This window comes from Rhinoderma darwinii, chromosome 6, assembly GCF_050947455.1.
Source record: "Rhinoderma darwinii isolate aRhiDar2 chromosome 6, aRhiDar2.hap1, whole genome shotgun sequence".
Taxonomy (NCBI): domain Eukaryota; kingdom Metazoa; phylum Chordata; class Amphibia; order Anura; family Rhinodermatidae; genus Rhinoderma; species Rhinoderma darwinii.
In genome coordinates, this window is record NC_134692.1 from 2,187,190 (window position 1) to 2,207,590 (window position 20,401).

At 44.0% G+C, this 20,401-nt stretch overlaps 1 protein-coding gene and 1 long non-coding RNA gene across 2 annotated transcripts in view; one reads left to right on the plus strand and one right to left on the minus strand.

The window, feature by feature from the left end:
- Nucleotides 1–20,401, plus strand: part of HEG1 (heart development protein with EGF like domains 1) — a 56,873-nt gene that overhangs the window by 33,855 nt on the left and 2,617 nt on the right. The window contains exon 11 of the mRNA XM_075829012.1: nucleotides 11,954–12,041. Within this exon, the coding sequence (XP_075685127.1) occupies nucleotides 11,954–12,041 (88 nt within the window). The remainder of the gene's footprint in view (nucleotides 1–11,953; nucleotides 12,042–20,401) is intronic.
- On the minus strand, nucleotides 1,127–9,487 carry LOC142655175 (uncharacterized). Its single transcript, XR_012849443.1, has 2 exons — nucleotides 9,262–9,487; nucleotides 1,127–3,370 (listed from the first exon to the last, which is right to left on the minus strand). It is a non-coding gene; the product is annotated as an uncharacterized LOC142655175 (long non-coding RNA).

Consider the following 20,401-nt stretch of genomic DNA (forward strand, 5'->3'; position numbering starts at 1 on the left):
ATTGGGGTGTTGTATAGCGGTGATATACATTGGGGTGTTGTATAGCGGTGATATATGTTGGGGTGTTGTATAGCGGTGATATATATTGGGGTGTTGTATAGCGGTGATATATATTGGGGTGTTGTATAGCGGTGATATATGTTGGGGTGTTGTATAGCGGTGATATATGTTGGGGTGTTGTATAGCGGTGATATATGTTGGGGTGTTGTATAGCGGTGATATATGTTGGGGTGTGTTATAGCGGTGATATATATTGGGGTGTTGTATAGCGGTGATATATATTGGGGTGTTGTATAGCGGTGATATACATTGGGGTGTTGTATAGCGGTGATATATATTGGGGTGTTGTATAGCGGTGATATATGTTGGGGTGTTGTATAGCGGTGATATATGTTGGGGTGTTGTATAGCGGTGATATATGTTGGGGTGTTGTATAGCGGTGATATATATTGGGGTGTTGTATAGCGGTGATATATGTTGGGGTGTTGTATAGCGGTGATATATGTTGGGGTGTTGTATAGCGGTGATATATATTGGGGTGTTGTATAGCGGTGATATATATTGGGGTGTTGTATAGCGGTGATATATATTGGGGTGTTGTATAGCGGTGATATATATTGGGGTGTTGTATAGCGGTGATATATGTTGGGGTGTTGTACATGGATACATATTGGCAGTGCTATCATGGGGGTGTCCTTACTTCTTACGCCTCCATTACTTTGACATATGGGGAGTGTCACGCTGGATAGTGGGGGACAGTGCCAGGTCAGCGTGGAGTCGGGGTCCCTGGAGGGAGGGTGGGATGCTGCAGCTGACAGGAAAAGAATATTTACTATGAGAAAAGAGGAGTAAAGCCATTACCTCACCCTGAGATCAGCCCGGGACTAGGTCATACATGTGATTGGTTGTATGTTCCCTGCATTACAGGGCGGCCGTCAGGGTGTAACATGGAGACACAGAGCGGGGCCCGTCCAAAATATACTGTTCTCTCCCTGCTGCAAGAGCGACACATGGTGGACACTGTGATCGCAATTTGAGTCACGTTACGCCTTGATCTCCATGCAGGTTCAAATCAGGTGGGGGGGGGGGGCGAGCTGCTCGGAGAAGTAACAGATACACTGAGACGTTTCTCAAGGCAAAATACTTCTGACTTTATTTGCAGAGACACAGAGTTTATATAGTAAAAATATCACATGACTACGTGCAGACACACATTTAATCATTTACATTCTTGTGGTTTCTTCCCTTGTGATCTATGTCACAATGTACATTGTTCTTATCTCTTAGTTGTTGATCTGGTGCCTGGTCCTTATCTTATCTTGGCTGTATACACAAACCTTGAACATTAAACATCAAACATTTAAACATTAAACATCTAAACATTAAACATCAAACAGACTCCTTCGTGTCTGGTAAGTCCTTGTAGGGCCCCAATTTCTACTATCTAAAGAATGTCTGCATATCCATTCCATTACCTTTCCCAGAATATATTCTAATACATGTTCCTCTTCCATAACATTTCACTCCTTGGGGTCCCAGATACATTATACATATATTTATTCCATAACAATCCCTCCTTTTGTGATTTTACCAACACCTAAATTCCAATGCTACTTCTATCTCCTGATAGCAAGGCTTCGATCCATTTCTTCACTTGATTCACACAGGTATGTAGGTGGGGTAATCTCACAACATTCTTTCATCATAATGTATAGGCCTCTGATTGAATGCTTCCCTTATTTTGCAAAATGCATAACAATTGAAACATGTAAGCAATATAAACAATATTATGAAACATATCAAGGGTTGGAATAACACATGCAGTATCTTAGTGGCAGTGGGGGAAAATCCTGTAAATATGTCATACCAGTGATGGGCACTGGCATCTTTTATTGCTGACGATAAATTTATTACTTCCCTAGCTGCTATTGTAGCCAATACTTTCACTTTACTTAGAGTTACATTATGGGCTGCTATCAATTTCTTTACGTCTTTAGACTTTTGTAACACTTGTTTTAACTCTTCCAGTGGCAAACTAAAATTTCCATAGGGCAAAGGTTCAGGTACCCATACAGTGGACATTATTTCTTCTAAAGTAGGCAGGAACACTATAGTTTGGTTCCCCCAAGTCAAATGCGTCACATTGTATAGACATCCTGAAAATGGTCCTATGAGATTGAACTGGCTAAGGGTCTGCTTGTCGTTAGTTATTAAACATACATGCTGTGGACCTACTTCAATATAAACCTGTAGGTTAGCTTCTGGGATTATAGTGAGTGCGCATACATTATCCTGGTGCTGCATTAGACAGGGTTCATATATCCCTGACTGTTCATTACATACATATCCTTGCTCTGTTAATTGGCACAAATCTATATTCCTTGTCTTATTTTGAGAATCTATGTGTGTTCCTTTCATTTCCAGGATACAATATGGTCCTAATAATGTCACCGGATCAATCATTACCATTGGCATAACAATAAATTTGCATAATAGAGTAGGATTTTTCACATTGAATGCTATTAGTCTTCCTGCGCACCATTTAGGTGTACACTCAGTATACTCAGGCTGTAACAATAACCACCTATCATTTCTCTTTCCTATGGGCAGAATGTCTGTCCATTGCCTGACATGACTCTTATATGTGGCTTAAAACTATCTCTTAAAATTGTTATCAAGAATACAAAATATCTTCTATTTCTTATTTCGCTATTATTCATACATAATATCATCCCATCAGTCTCTTTTATTACAATCGTAGAGTTGAGCCTCTCCTTGTTGCATCTTTAATATATCTTATTTATCATTTCGTTTCTATTTTTACTGGTTGTATATTTCTATAGATACTGTAAATCTGGTTCATAACAACAAAACAACAGCCGTCTCTTCTTGTATGCTAATGTTGGCTGTTTTGTCTATGTGAAGGTACACAGTCCCTCCATGTGGTCCTTTTCTCCAAGTCCCTTCGGTTGTAGTCACATTTGTAGTATAACACGGGTCATTGGCCTTACAGGTGTAGTTCCCCTGCTTTCTATCCACTGTGGCATTCGCCCACCCTTTCCTGAACTGTTCCAGTGATTCTGTACTGATTACGTGTACAGGAGTAGCAGTTCTGCCTTTTTGTATAAGAGCACACGCAACAACCGCCGCAACAACCGCAAAGATCTTCATTCTTCTGGCTGAAGAACCTTTTTACAATGACTGGCGTGAATCCAGCTTGTCTTTCCTTCAAGCTTCACTGAGGTGCTTGTAACGAGTAGGACTTGAAAAGGACCATCAAATCTTGGGTCTAGACTTTTCCTCACGTGTCTTTTGACAACGACCCAATCTGCTGGTTCTAGCTTATGCGTCCCTTCAACTGAATCAGGACCTGGAATGGAAGCAAAAACTTGTGCATGCACCTTGGTCAATTGTTTGTTCAGCGTTGATACATAATCTGTTAGTCTACCATACTGCATTTGGAGCATCTATGGAAAATAACATCCTAATCTGGGAGCCGACCCAAATAAGATCTCATATGGGCTGAGACCTGTTCTTTTTGTGGGCGTGTATCTTACTGAGAACAAGGCTAATGGTAGACACTCGGTCCATGGTTTCCCGGTTTCTACCATTACTTTTTGGATTTTCAATTTGAGAGTCCCATTTAGTCTCTCAACCTTCCCACTACTTTGTGGATGGTATGGTGTATGTAGGGCTTGACTTATGCCTAGAGCTGACAACACATGGTTCATGATTTCACCCGTAAAATGAGTTCCTCTGTCGCTCTCGATCACCTCTGGAACTCCATATCTGCACACCACCTCGTTGATCAGTTTCTTTGCTGTGGCTACGGCTGTAGCTTTGGTTACTGGAAAAGCTTCTGGCCATCCTGAAAAGAGATCAATACAAACAAGCACATACTCATAGGTACCAACTTTGGGTAGTTGAATATAGTCTATCTGCAGTCTCTGGAACGGATATATAGGTCTGGGTGTGTGCTTCTGTGGTACTTTTTCAGTTCTTCCAATATTATGTGTTGCACAGATCATGCATCCTTGTGTAAAACTGCTGGCCATCACACTAAACCCTGGGGCATACCACACCTTGTTTACCAAGTCCATCATTGCCGTTTTTGACTGGTGTGTCTCTCCATGTGTTATTTGGGCCATCATTGGGAACATTGTCTTAGGCAGGCACAGTTTATTCTTGCATTGCCAGAGGCCATCTTTTCGTAGCGTTGCTCCTTGGGCCGTCCACTTGTCTTTTTCCTCTTCTGTTGCTTGTCCTTGAAGTTTTTGCAGTAGTTCCGGGCTTACAGCTGGTCTTGTTTCCTCTGGATCTTTTATCTGACATACGGCTGCTAACACGGGTAGCTTCTGTGCTGCTTGCTTTGCCGCTTCGTCTGCCAGGGCATTTCCCCTTGCTTCTGGTGTGTTGGCCGTAGTGTGAGCTTTTATCTTTATTACTGCTACCTCAGTGGGTAACATCAGGGTCTCCATCAAGTATTTTACAAAGTCTGCATTCTTTACAGGTGTACCTGCAGAGGTCAAAAATTGTCTTGCCCTCCATATGGGGCCATAATCGTGTGCAATCCCAAAAGCATATCGAGAGTCAGTGTATATATTTGCTGTCTTTCCTTCTGCATGTTGGCATGCTGCTGCCAGGGCCTTAAGCTCCGCTTCTTGTGCTGAGCGGGACGCTGGTAAGGAGGCTGCTTCTAGGACTACATCTTCGGTGGTTACTGCATATCCTGTAAGAAAAGATCCTTCTACACAATACCTTGAACCATCCACAAAGAGTATTAGGTCTGGGTTTTGGAGTGGGGTATCTTTTACATGTGCGAACCCCACTGTTTCCTGGTCCATAAGGGCCATACAATCATGTTCATCAGTTTCAGGCAAAAATTGTGACCATACTTTACCTACGTCTTCTCCCCCTTGCTCCAAAGGCAGTAAGGTAGCTGGGTTCAATGTAGTACAGCGGTGTAAAGTAACCTGCTCAGGAAGAAGAAGAGCACAGGTTAATCTCAAATGTCTTGCAGTTGACAAATGCTTCGGCTGTATTTGAGTAAGAATAGCAGTAATATCATGTGGTGCAAACACTTGGACTGGAAATGCTAGGACCAAATCTGAGGCCTTGTCTAACATTGCCTTTACAGCAATGATAGCTCTCACACATGATGGGGAACCTCGGGCCACAGGGTCTAGTCTAGCTGAATAATATGCTACCGGGCGCTGCTGTGGTCCATGACTTTGTGTGAGAACTGCAGTGGCATGTCCATTTTGTTCAGTACAGTACAACCTGAAGGGTTTGTCATAGTCTGGAGTACCAAGGGCTGGAGCTGTTTGTACTACTAATTTAAGGCTATGAAAATTCTCTTCAGCTTCTGGGGTGAGTCCGAATGGCTGACTTTTTAGGCAATCATACAGGGGCTGCATGAGGATCGATGCTGATCTGATCCAGGGTCTGCAGTAAGAGACTAAACCTAAAAATGTACGTAAAGCATTTAAAGATTTTGGAACTGGTATTTGTACAATAGTTTCTACTCTGCTGTGTGTGAGATGCCTCGTGCCTTGTGCTACACAGTGTCCTAAAAATACCACTTGTGTGCAACAAAACTGCAACTTGTCTTTTGATGCTTTGCAGCCATGGTTAGCTAGGAACGTGAGGAGTGACACAGAAGCCTCTGCGCACTCTTGTTGGGAGGGACAGCAAAGGAGTAGATCATCAACATACTGTAATAATACTATTTCCTCGGGAGGCACCCATTCTGCAAGTACCGACTGCATTGCGGCCGTATAGGCACTTGGAGAGTTATGTGCTCCCTGGGGCAAAACAGTCCATGCATACTGTTTTCCCTCATGTGTGAAAGCAAAAAGATACTGACTATCTGGGTGCAATGGGACTGAGAAGAAGGCGTTTGCCAGATCCACCACCGTGAAATGCGAAGATGCTGCTGGGATCTGAGCCAATAATACATGGGGATTTGGCACTATCGGTGTGTTAAAAACTGTTGCCGCATTTACTGCCCTCAGGTCTTGGACCATCCTATATTTTGTAGGTTGGCCTTTTTCTGATTTCTTTTTAACAGGGTATAAGGGAGTGTTACATGGGGACACTATTTCCCTTAGTACTCCTGCTTGTAGGAAGTCCCTGATGCTACTGGTTATAGCATCTGATTGGGCTTGACTGAGGGGGTATTGTTTCTTTTGAGGTAGTGGATGATTGGGTTTCAGTTTGACCTCTACCGGGGGTACTGGCAGTATGCCTACATCTGTAGGACTTTTTGACCACAACTTGTGTGGTACATATTTCAAACATTGTTCTTGCTCTGTGGGAGTATATGCTTGTACGTATGCTTGCATAGAGGTACTCCATGGATTGGTGTCACAAGCCGCTACCAAACACAACTCCTCCTCATTCAGCTGGCCACATAGTTTTACCGTCCCATCTGGCAAATACTCGATGGTGGCCTGTAATTTTTGTAACAGGTCAGCACCAAGCAAGCAAGCAGGAGTAGTATCACAAGTGACCAACCTAGTAACGAGCGAGCTGTGTGGTCCAAACTGGAGTGTGACAGGTTTACTTATTTGATTTTTCACCACAACTCCTCCCACACCCACACATTCTTGATAATCTGGGGACAACATCTCGGACGGAAGTAATTGGGTTTTGATGACAGTCATGGCTGCTCCCGTATCTATAAGGAAGGGTATGGAGGGACCTCCGTTTATCTTTAACGGGACCGTAGGGGCGGGGCCTAAGGAAACTACTTGTATCTGTGTTACTGCCCCTTCCTCGGGATTGCCACTGTCCTATGCTTGGTATGACTGCAGTTGTTGTATCTGCGGAGGTGCTGCTTGCGGGAACTGTCGTGGGCGTTTTGGACCTCTACAGTACCTGGCTACATGTCCTTGCTTCCGACAATTATAGCAAGTTATATCTTTCTGTAATGGCCTTGGTGCCTGTTCCTGTTGCTGGTACTGAGGCTGGTATACTCCAGTACCAACAACTTGTTTTTTTCTTTGCCCTTGTGCTTTTTGACCCTGCTCTATACCTTGTGCTATTTTTAACAGGTCTCCTGGGGCCAAACTTCGGTACTCAGGTCTAGCTACTAACAATGCGTCTTTTATGTGTCGTTTTAGCCCGTCTATAAAACAGTTTGTCAGTAGTCTAGTATCTAGTTGGTTATCTCTTCTGTATCCCATATTTTTCCAGCTTGTCTGAAGTCTAGCATAAAATTTCTCCACTGTTTCACTTTCCTCTTGCGTAAGGTCTGTCAGGTTAAGTCCTAGCTCTGCCTGCTTTTTCACTGCCCATTCTTTCAATTGATTTACCATGTCCTGTCCTGATGGCTCCGTCTGAGCCCAATTCCCTCCTACCGGGGAATCTAAATCATCCATGACAGCAGAGCTATAGATTCCCATTTTGGTATGTATGAGCTGCACTAAGTCTTCCCATGTTGCTGAATACATTTTCTGAATTTGTTCTATATATCTCCAGAAAGGGACAGGCTCTGTCTCCGGGTCAGGGGCTTTCTGAACTAAAGTCAATGCATCCCTAGGGTTCCATGGCTTATATTTATGTTCTCTACCTTTATTGAAATTTTTGTCAGCTTCAGCCGCAAATAGGTCTGTCAACACTTGTAACCTTTTTCCCACGTTTTCTAATGCTTGCGTCGTATCTTTTGACTCGGGAAGCTTCCTTGCTGCTTCTGCCTGATCCATATTACGCTGATGTCTTTCCCTTTCCTCTTTCTCTTCTGCCTCCTCTTTTTCCCTTTTCTCTCTATACGCTCTAGTTTCTACTCTTTCATCTGTTGAGCCCTCGGCTCCTGCTGTTACTGGGGTTATTCCTGCCAACACTACAGGGGCCAATCCTATTGTTTGCTTATATGGTTCTGGTACTTGTTGAGGTGAGGGGGCAAAGGGGTTTGTACTACTCATTCTTGGTACTACTGGATATATCCCTAGGGGATTTTTCTCTCCTGTTCTTGCTGCCCCACATGCAAAACAAGTATCCCTCCATGCTTGATTCTGCTGACCACACACTCCACACGTCCATCCCCCTGGTCCCTGCGTCGTGACTACCCTATACCCCGGTGGACTACTTGCTATTCCGTTTCCTTGTTTACCACCTTCATTATAACAAGTGTAGTAAAACTTATCTTTACATTCTGTTTCCCTGAAACCTCCTCGTACTACTTCTTCTGACACTTTTCTCCATGCTTCTGCTTTCCCCTGTAACTTTTTATCTTTCAACCATCCAAGTTTTGTGTCACAACATTCATTCCATTTTTCCAGATCTAATCTTCCCGCTTTTCCCATTCCACATGCCTTCATTAACTGATTCGTTCCTTTTGTCACATCCTTTCCCTCTTTTTCCGCCACTACCTGTTTGGCTGTCAGTCCTTGTGGGTGCTCATCTTGTAATAGGGACACCAAGTTCCCCATCTTACCTAGTTATAAGTGGTCGCCTATGGGCAGACCCTAAGTTACGTAGGGGGTAATTTTCCTGATAGGTGAATTTTTTTTTTTTTTTTTTTTTTTTTTCAACCTATTTTAGACAGTTACTTATCCCCTCGAAACTCCTTAATAGGAACACCAAGTTCCTCATGTGACTGTAAGTGGTGGCCTTTTTTGGCACACCCTAAGTAATTCAAGGGGTAAGTTTCCTGATAGGCAAATTTCTTTCTTGCCTATTTTCGACAGTTACTTATCCACTTGATACTTCTTATACTTCTTCCACTCTGGCCAGAGGATCTTTCCCTTTCACAGTCCTTTTATAACTTTCCTCGTCTGAGACACCACTCAAGGAGATATCCTCCACACCATAAGAGTAATATGACAAATATTCCTAATCCAAATAACAAGGCAAACGTAAAATCAAGCTGTTCATTTGACATGCCGGATTATCGGATTGCAGAAAATTTTCGATTTCCGGGCTAAAATTTAGCCTATCATAATCCCCGTAATCACCTGAAGCATGTACACATGTTTCTGGTAATTTGCCGGATTATCGGAAGTTTTTTTTTCCAAAAACAATTTCCTTATTCTAAAATGCATTTGTGACACAAAACTGGGTTTCTACAACATTCATACAAATACTGTCATGGAGATCAGGCACTTTATCCTGAGGGTAGGATTACATATAGACTTGACCAGATTTTTACACTAAAAATACCCTCATGTGGCCCCTCTATTCCTCAGGAGTACTACCGGGAAGGTGACCTACCAGACAGGAAGGTGCAGAGCAGAGTTTGTAAGAATTAAGTCTTCTTACCTTGCTGCAGCTGTGGTCTGCCCGTTCCTTCGTCCGGGAGGTCGCCACTCTAGTCCCGGGAGATCCCCTGGGTGGGGTGCCGTCCTTCTGGTCAAGTCCCTGTTCGGGCGCCAATTTCTGTGATCGCAATTTGAGTCACGTTACGCCTTGATCTCCATGCAGGTTCAAATCAGGTGGGGGGGGGGGGCGAGCTGCTCGGAGAAGTAACAGATACACTGAGACGTTTCTCAAGGCAAAATACTTCTGACTTTATTTGCAGAGACACAGAGTTTATATAGTAAAAATATCACATGACTACGTGCAGACACACATTTAATCATTTACATTCTTGTGGTTTCTTCCCTTGTGATCTATGTCACAATGTACATTGTTCTTATCTCTTAGTTGTTGATCTGGTGCCTGGTCCTTATCTTATCTTGGCTGTATACACAAACCTTGAACATTAAACATCAAACATTTAAACATTAAACATCTAAACATTAAACATCAAACAGACTCCTTCGTGTCTGGTAAGTCCTTGTAGGGCCCCAATTTCTACTATCTAAAGAATGTCTGCATATCCATTCCATTACCTTTCCCAGAATATATTCTAATACATGTTCCTCTTCCATAACATTTCACTCCTTGGGGTCCCAGATACATTATACATATATTTATTCCATAACAACACTCAGTGTAATGACCGGAGACCCTGATACACAGCACAATGAAAACAATACAAAGTATCTGTCCCGTATGTACATATACCCCCTGTCCTCTATATACATATACCCCGTCCTCTATATATACACACACACGTGTCCCCTATATACATACTGTATACCGCTTGTCCCCTATATACATATACCCATGTCCACTATATACATATGCCCCATCCACTATATATACACGTGTCCTCTATATACATTATACACCCCTGTCCCCTTTATACATATACATCCCTGTCCCCAATATACATATACACCCTGTCCTCTATATACAGTTAGTATCATCACATATATATGTGTTGGTGTCAGCCCCGTAATATACAGTGAAGGAAATAAGTATTTGACCCCTTGTTGATTTTGTAAGTTTGCCCGCTGTCAAAGATATGAACAGTCTAGAATTTTTAGGCTAGGTTAATTTTACCAGTGAGAGATAGATTATATAAAAAAAACAGAAAATCACATTGTCAAAATGATATATATTTATTTGCATTGTGCACAGAGAAATAAGTATGTGACCCCCGACCAACCATTAAGAGTTCAGCCTCCTCCAGACCAGTTACTGCTCCAAATCACCTTGGTGCCTGCATTATAGACAGCTCTTACATGGTCACCTGTATAAAAGACTCCTGTCCACAGACTCAATGATCAGTCTGACTCTAACCTCTACAACATGGGCAAGACCAAAGAGCTTTCTAAGGATGTCAGGGACAAGATCATAGACCTGCACAAGGCTGGAATGGGCTACAAAACCATAAGTAAGACGCTGGGTGAGAAGGAGACAACTGTTGGTGCAATAGTAAGAACATGGAAGACATACAAAATGACTGTCAATCCACATCGATCTGGGGCTCCATGCAAAATCTCACCTCGTGGGGTATCCTTGATCCTGAGGAAGGTGAGAGCTCAGCCGAAAACTACACGGGCGGAACTTGTTAATGATCTCAAGGCAGCTGGGACCACAGTCACCAAGAAAACCATTGGTAACACATTACAATCCTGCAGTGCCCGCAAGGTCCCCCTGCTCAAGAAGGCACATGTACAGGCCCATCTGAAGTTTGCAAATGAACATCTGGATGATTCTGAGAGTGATTGGGAGAAGGTGCTGTGGTCAGATGAGACTAAAATTGAGCTCTTTGGCATTAACTCAACTCGCCGTGTTTGGAGGAAGAGAAATGCTGCCTATGACCCAAAGAACACCGTCCCCACTGTCAAGCATGGAGGTGGAAACATTATGTTTTGGGGGTGTTTCTCTGCTAAGGGCACAGGACTACTTCACCGCATCAATGGGAGAATGGATGGAGCCATGTACCGTCAAATCCTGAGTGACAACCTCCTTCCCTCCACCAGGACATTAAAAATGGCTCGTGGCTGGGTCTTCCAGCACGACAATGACCCGAAACATACAGCCAAGGCAACAAAGGAGTGGCTCAAAAAGAAGCACATTAAGGTCATGGAGTGGCCTAGCCAGTCTCCAGACCTTAATCCCATCGAAAACTTATGGAGGGAGCTGAAGATCCGAGTTGCCAAGCGACAGCCTCGAAATCTTAATGATTTACAGATGATCTGCAAAGAGGAGTGGCCAAAATTCCATCTAACATGTGTGCAAACCTCATCATCAACTACAAAAAACGTCTGACTGCTGTGCTTGCCAACAAGGGTTTTGCCACCAAGTATTAAGTCTTGTTTGCCAAAGGGATCAAATACTTATTTCTCTGTGCACAATGCAAATAAATATATATAATTTTGACAATGTGATTTTTTTAATTTTTTTTTTATATAATCTATCTCTCACTGGTAAAATTAACCTAGCCTAAAAATTCTAGGCTGTTCATGACTGACAGGGGGCAAACTTACAAAATCAGCAAGGGATCAAATACTTATTTCCTTCACTGTATAGCCCGGCTCCATGGCGGCGCTGACGTTCTGCTCTTTGCTCTGATTCCGCCTTTTTTCTTCAGCTGAACTGACTTGATTTTTCCCCGCAGCGTACCAGCTGATCACCGTAATCATCGCGGCAGCCGGCGGAGGACTCCTCCTCATTCTGGTCGTTGCGTTGACCGTCACTTGTTGCAGGTCTGTGCTCTCACCGTCTGACATTTCACCATAAATCACTTTAACCTGCAGAATATTGCTCTATAATTCTTAATACCTTGCAGAGAACTTCCCCAGTAACCGCGCTCATAACATAGTTACATATAGTAACGAACTATGTAACTATATGTAAGGTTGAAAACAGACACGTCCAACCTATAATCTACTGTGTTGATCCACAGGAACATAAAGCCCCCCCTCCCCCATGAGGATGATACTAATTGCTTCATTAGGGGGAAATTCTTCCCCAACTCCAAATATGAAAATCAGAATAAATCCCATCTCCAGAATCTAGTACTGATATCCTGTAATATTATATTTATCAAGAAAGACATCAAAGCCCCTCCTGAACAAGAATCAACCATCACAACATCCTGAGGCAGAGAGTTCCATAGTGTGACTGCTCTTACAGTAGAGACTCCATAGTGTGACTGCTCTTACAGTAGAGGTTCCATAGTGTGACTGCTCTTACAGTAGAGACTCCATAGTGTGACTGCTCTTACAGTAGAGGTTCCATAGTGTGACTGCTCTTACAGTAGAGGCTCCATAGTGTGACCGCTCTTACAGTAGAGGCTCCATAGTGTGACTGCTCTTACAGTAGAGGCTCCATAGTGTGACTGCTCTTACAGTAGAGGTTCCATAGTGTGACTGCTCTTACAGTAGAGACTCCATAGTGTGACTGCTCTTACAGTAGAGGTTCCATAGTGTGACTGCTCTTACAGTAGAGACTCCATAGTGTGACTGCTCTTACAGTAGAGGCTCCATAGTGTGACTGCTCTTACAGTATAGGTTCCATAGTGTGACTGCTCTTACAGTAGAGGCTCCATAGTGTGACTGCTCTTACAGTAGAGGCTCCATAGTGTGACTGCTCTTACAGTAGAGGCTCCATAGTGTGACTGATCTTACAGTAGAGGTTCCATAGTGTGACTGATCTTACAGTAGAGGTTCCATAGTGTGACTGATCTTACAGTAGAGGCTCCATAGTGTGACTGATCTTACAGTAGAGGCTCCATAGTGTGACTGATCTTACAGTAGAGGCTCCATAGTGTGACTGCTCTTACAGTAGAGGCTCCATAGTGTGACTGATCTTACAGTAGAGGCTCCATAGTGTGACTGATCTTACAGTAGAGGTTCCATAGTGTGACTGATCTTACAGTAGAGGTTCCATAGTGTGACTGCTCTTACAGTAGAGGTTCCATAGTGTGACTGCTCTTACAGTAGAGGTTCCATAGTGTGACTGCTCTTACAGTAGAGGCTCCATAGTGTGACTGATCTTACAGTAGAGGTTCCATAGTGTGACTGCTCTTACAGTAGAGGTTCCATAGTGTGACTGCTCTTACAGTAGAGGCTCCATAGTGTGACTGCTCTTACAGTAGAGGCTCCATAGTGTGACTGATCTTACAGTAGAGGCTCCATAGTGTGACTGATCTTACAGTAGAGGTTCCATAGTGTGACTGATCTTACAGTAGAGGTTCCATAGTGTGACTGCTCTTACAGTATAGGTTCCATAGTGTGACTGCTCTTACAGTAGAGGCTCCATAGTGTGACTGCTCTTACAGTAGAGGTTCCATAGTGTGACTGCTCTTACAGTAGAGGCTCCATAGTGTGACTGATCTTACAGTAGAGGCTCCATAGTGTGACTGATCTTACAGTAGAGGTTCCATAGTGTGACTGATCTTACAGTAGAGGTTCCATAGTGTGACTGCTCTTACAGTAGAGGTTCCATAGTGTGACTGCTCTTACAGTAGAGGTTCCATAGTGTGACTGCTCTTACAGTAGAGGTTCCATAGTGTGACTGATCTTACAGCAGAGGTTCCATAGTGTGACCGCTCTTACAGTAGAGGTTCCATAGTGTGACTGCTCTTACAGTGGAGGTTCCATAGTGTGACTGCTCTTACAGTAGAGGTTCCATAGTGTGACTGCTCTTACAGTAGAGGTTCCATAGTGTGACTGCTCTTACAGTAGAGGTTCCATAGTGTGACTGATCTTACAGTAGAGGCTCCATAGTGTGACTGATCTTACAGTAGAGGTTCCATAGTGTGACTGCTCTTACAGTAGAGGCTCCATAGTGTGACTGCTCTTACAGTAGAGGCTCCATAGTGTGACTGATCTTACAGTAGAGGTTCCATAGTATGACTGCTCTTACAGTAGAGGTTCCATAGTGTGACTGCTCTTACTGTAGAGGTTCCATAGTGTGACTGATCTTACAGTAGAGGTTCCATAGTGTGACTGCTCTTACAGTAGAGGTTCCATAGTGTGACTGCTCTTACAGTAGAGGTTCCATAGTGTGACTGATCTTACAGTAGAGGTTCCATAGTGTGACTGATCTTACAGTAGACGTTCCATAGTGTGACTGCTCTTACAGTAGAGGTTCCATAGTGTGACTGCTCTTACAGTAGAGGTTCCATAGTGTGACTGATCTTACAGTAGAGGTTCCATAGTGTGACTGATCTTACAGTAGAGGTTCCATAGTGTGACTGCTCTTACAGTAGAGGCTCCATAGTGTGACTGATCTTACAGTAGAGGTTCCATAGTGTGACTGCTCTTACAGTAGAGGTTCCATAGTGTGACTGCTCTTACAGTGGAGGTTCCATAGTGTGACCGCTCTTACAGTAGAGGTTCCATAGTGTGACCGATCTTACAGTAGAGGTTCCATAGTGTGACTGCTCTTACAGTAGAGGTTCCATAGTGTGACTGCTCTTACTGTAGAGGTTCCATAGTGTGACTGATCTTACAGTAGAGGTTCCATAGTGTGACTGCTCTTACAGTAGAGGTTCCATAGTGTGACTGCTCTTACAGTAGAGGTTCCATAGTGTGACTGATCTTACAGTAGAGGTTCCATAGTGTGACTGATCTTACAGTAGACGTTCCATAGTGTGACTGCTCTTACAGTAGAGGTTCCATAGTGTGACTGCTCTTACAGTAGAGGTTCCATAGTGTGACTGATCTTACAGTAGAGGTTCCATAGTGTGACTGCTCTTACAGTAGAGGCTCCATAGTGTGACTGATCTTACAGTAGAGGTTCCATAGTGTGACTGCTCTTACAGTAGAGGTTCCATAGTGTGACTGCTCTTACAGTGGAGGTTCCATAGTGTGACCGCTCTTACAGTAGAGGTTCCATAGTGTGACCGCTCTTACAGTAGAGGTTCCATAGTGTGACCGATCTTACAGTATAGGTTCCATAGTGTGACTGCTCTTACAGTAGAGGTTCCATAGTGTGACTGCTCTTACAGTAGAGGCTCCATAGTGTGACTGATCTTACAGTAGAGGCTCCATAGTGTGACTGCTCTTACAGTAGAGGTTCCATAGTGTGACTGCTCTTACAGTAGAGGCTCCATAGTGTGACTGATCTTACAGTAGAGGTTCCATAGTGTGACTGATCTTACAGTAGAGGTTCCATAGTGTGACTGATCTTACAGTAGAGGTTCCGTAGTGTGACTGCTCTTACAGTAGAGGCTCCATAGTGTGACTGATCTTACAGTAGAGGTTCCATAGTGTGACTGCTCTTACAGTAGAGGCTCCATAGTTTGACTGATCTTACAGCAGAGGTTCCATAGTGTGACTGCTCTTACAGTAGAGGTTCCATAGTGTGACTGCTCTTACAGTAGAGGTTCCATAGTGTGACTGCTCTTACAGTAGAGGTTCCATAGTGTGACTGCTCTTACAGTAGAGGTTCCATAGTGTGACTGCTCTTACAGTAGAGGGTTCCATAGTGTGACTGCTCTTACAGTAGAGGTTCCATAGTGTGACTGATCTTACAGTAGAGGCTCCATAGTGTGACTGATCTTACAGTAGAGGTTCCATAGTGTGACTGATCTTACAGTAGAGGTTCCATAGTGTGACCGCTCTTACAGTAGAGGTTCCATAGTGTGACTGATCTTACAGTAGAGGTTCCATAGTGTGACCGCTCTTACAGTAGAGGCTCCATAGTGTGACCGCTCTTACAGTAGAGGCTCCATAGTGTGACTGCTCTTACAGTAGAGGTTCCATAGTGTGACCGATCTTACAGTAGAGGGTCCATAGTGTGACTGCTCTTACAGTAGAGGCTCCATAGTGTGACTGCTCTTACAGTAGAGGCTCCATAGTGTGACTGCTCTTACAGTAGAGGTTCCATAGTGTGACTGCTCTTACAGTAGAGGGTCCATAGTGTGACCGCTCTTACAGTAGAGGTTCCATAGTGTGACCGATCTTACAGTAGAGGTTCCATAGTGTGACCGCTCTTACAGTAGAGGTTCCATAGTGTGACTGATCTTACAGTAGAGGTTCCATAGTGTGACTGCTCTTACAGTATAGGCTCCATAGTGTGACTGATCTTACAGTAGAGGCTCCATAGTGTGACTGATCTTACAATAGAGGCTCCATAGTGTGACTGCTCTTACAGTAGAGGTTCCATAGTGTGACTGCTCTTACAGTAGAGGCTCCATAGTGTGACTGATCTTACAGTAGAGGTTCCATAGTGTGACTGATCTTACAGTAGAGGTTCCATAGTGTGACTGATCTTACAGTAGAGGTTCCGTAGTGTGACTGCTCTTACAGTAGAGGCTCCATAGTGTGACTGATCTTACAGTAGAGGTTCCATAGTGTGACTGCTCTTACAGTAGAGGCTCCATAGTTTGACTGATCTTACAGCAGAGGTTCCATAGTGTGACTGCTCTTACAGTAGAGGTTCCATAGTGTGACTGCTCTTACAGTAGAGGTTCCATAGTGTGACTGCTCTTACAGTAGAGGTTCCATAGTGTGACTGCTCTTACAGTAGAGGTTCCATAGTGTGACTGCTCTTACAGTAGAGGGTTCCATAGTGTGACTGCTCTTACAGTAGAGGTTCCATAGTGTGACTGATCTTACAGTAGAGGCTCCATAGTGTGACTGATCTTACAGTAGAGGTTCCATAGTGTGACTGATCTTACAGTAGAGGTTCCATAGTGTGACCGCTCTTACAGTAGAGGTTCCATAGTGTGACTGATCTTACGGTAGAGGTTCCATAGTGTGACCGCTCTTACAGTAGAGGCTCCATAGTGTGACCGCTCTTACAGTAGAGGTTCCATAGTGTGACTGCTCTTACAGTAGAGGCTCCATAGTGTGACTGCTCTTACAGTAGAGGCTCCATAGTGTGACTGCTCTTACAGTAGAGGTTCCATAGTGTGACTGCTCTTACAGTAGAGGCTCCATAGTGTGACTGCTCTTACAGTAGAGGTTCCATAGTGTGACTGCTCTTACAGTAGAGGCTCCATAGTGTGACTGATCTTACAGTAGAGGTTCCATAGTGTGACTGATCTTACAGTAGAGGTTCCATAGTGTGACTGCTCTTACAGTAGAGGTTCCGTAGTGTGACTGCTCTTACAGTAGAGGCTCCATAGTGTGACTGATCTTACAGTAGAGGTTCCATAGTGTGACTGCTCTTACAGTAGAGGCTCCATAGTTTGACTGATCTTACAGCAGAGGTTCCATAGTGTGACTGCTCTTACAGTAGAGGTTCCATAGTGTGACTGATCTTACAGTAGAGGTTCCATAGTGTGACTGCTCTTACAGTATAGGCTCCATAGTGTGACTGATCTTACAGTAGAGGCTCCATAGTGTGACTGATCTTACAATAGAGGCTCCATAGTGTGACTGCTCTTACAGTAGAGGTTCCATAGTGTGACTGCTCTTACAGTAGAGGCTCCATAGTGTGACTGATCTTACAGTAGAGGTTCCATAGTGTGACTGATCTTACAGTAGAGGTTCCATAGTGTGACTGATCTTACAGTAGAGGTTCCGTAGTGTGACTGCTCTTACAGTAGAGGCTCCATAGTGTGACTGATCTTACAGTAGAGGTTCCATAGTGTGACTGCTCTTACAGTAGAGGCTCCATAGTTTGACTGATCTTACAGCAGAAGTTCCATAGTGTGACTGCTCTTACAGTAGAGGTTCCATAGTGTGACTGCTCTTACAGTAGAGGTTCCAAAGTGTGACTGCTCTTACAGTAGAGGTTCCATAGTGTGACTGCTCTTACAGTAGAGGTTCCATAGTGTGACTGCTCTTACAGTAGAGGGTTCCATAGTGTGACTGCTCTTACAGTAGAGGTTCCATAGTGTGACTGATCTTACAGTAGAGGCTCCATAGTGTGACTGATCTTACAGTAGAGGTTCCATAGTGTGACTGATCTTACAGTAGAGGTTCCATAGTGTGACCGCTCTTACAGTAGAGGTTCCATAGTGTGACTGATCTTACAGTAGAGGTTCCATAGTGTGACCGCTCTTACAGTAGAGGCTCCATAGTGTGACCGCTCTTACAGTAGAGGCTCCATAGTGTGACCGCTCTTACAGTAGAGGTTCCATAGTGTGACTGCTCTTACAGTAGAGGCTCCATAGTGTGACTGCTCTTACAGTAGAGGCTCCATAGTGTGACTGCTCTTACAGTAGAGGTTCCATAGTGTGACTGCTCTTACAGTAGAGGCTCCATAGTGTGACTGCTCTTACAGTAGAGGTTCCATAGTGTGACTGCTCTTACAGTAGAGGCTCCATAGTGTGACTGATCTTACAGTAGAGGTTCCATAGTGTGACTGATCTTACAGTAGAGGTTCCATAGTGTGACTGATCTTACAGTAGAGGTTCCGTAGTGTGACTGCTCTTACAGTAGAGGCTCCATAGTGTGACTGATCTTACAGTAGAGGTTCCATAGTGTGACTGCTCTTACAGTAGAGGCTCCATAGTTTGACTGATCTTACAGCAGAGGTTCCATAGTGTGACTGCTCTTACAGTAGAGGTTCCATAGTGTGACTGCTCTTACAGTAGAGGTTCCATAGTGTGACTGCTCTTACAGTAGAGGTTCCATAGTGTGACTGCTCTTACAGTAGAGGTTCCATAGTGTGACTGCTCTTACAGTAGAGGGTTCCATAGTGTGACTGCTCTTACAGTAGAGGTTCCATAGTGTGACTGATCTTACAGTAGAGGCTCCATAGTGTGACTGATCTTACAGTAGAGGTTCCATAGTGTGACTGATCTTACAGTAGAGGTTCCATAGTGTGACCGCTCTTACAGTAGAGGTTCCATAGTGTGACTGATCTTACAGTAGAGGTTCCATAGTGTGACCGCTTTTACAGTAGAGGCTCCATAGTGTGACCGCTCTTACAGTAGAGGCTCCATAGTGTGACTGCTCTTACAGTAGAGGTTCCATAGTGTGACTGCTCTTACAGTAGAGGCTCCATAGTGTGACTGCTCTTACAGTAGAGGCTCCATAGTGTGACTGCTCTTACAGTAGAGGTTCCATAGTGTGACTGCTCTTACAGTAGAGGGTCCATAGTGTGACCGCTCTTACAGTAGAGGTTCCATAGTGTGACTGCTCTTACAGTAGAGGTTCCATAGTGTGACTGCTCTTACAGTAGAGGTTCCATAGTGTGACTGCTCTTACAGTAGAGGTTCCATAGTGTGACCGCTCTTACAGTAGAGGTTCCATAGTGTGACCGCTCTTACAGTAGAGGTTCCATAGTGTGACTGCTCTTACAGTAGAGGGTCCATAGTGTGACCGCTCTTACAGTAGAGGTTCCATAGTGTGACCGCTCTTACAGTAGAGGCTCCATAGTGTGACTGCTCTTACAGTAGGGGCTCCATAGTGTGACTGCTCTTACAGTAGAGGTTCCATAGTGTGACTGCTCTTACAGTAGAGGTTCCATAGTGTGACTGCTCTTACAGTAGAGGTTCCATAGTGTGACTGCTCTTACAGTAGAGGTTCCATAGTGTGACTGCTCTTACAGTAGAGGTTCCATAGTGTGACTGCTCTTACAGTAGAGGTTCCATAGTGTGACTGATCTTACAGTAGAGGCTCCATAGTGTGACTGCTCTTACAGTAGAGGTTCCATAGTGTGACTGCTCTTACAGTAGAGGTTCCATAGTGTGGCTGCTCTTACAGTAGAGGCTCCATAGTGTGACTGCTCTTACAGTAGAGGTTCCATAGTGTGACTGATCTTACAGTAGAGGTTCCATAGTGTGACCGCTCTTACAGTAGAGGTTCCATAGTGTGGCTGCTCTTACAGTAGAGGCTCCATAGTGTGACTGCTCTTACAGTAGAGGTTCCATAGTGTGACTGATCTTACAGTAGAGGTTCCATAGTGTGACCGCTCTTACAGTAGAGGTTCCATAGTGTGGCTGCTCTTACAGTAGAGGTTCCATAGTGGGACTGCTCTTACAGTAGAGGTTCCATAGTGGGACTGCTCTTACAGTAGAGGCTCCATAGTGTGACTGCTCTTACAGTAGAGGTTCCATAGTGGGACTGCTCTTACAGTAGAGGTTCCATAGTGTGACTGCTCTTACAGTAGAGGCTCCATAGTGTGACTGCTCTTACAGTAGAGGTTCCATAGTGTGGCT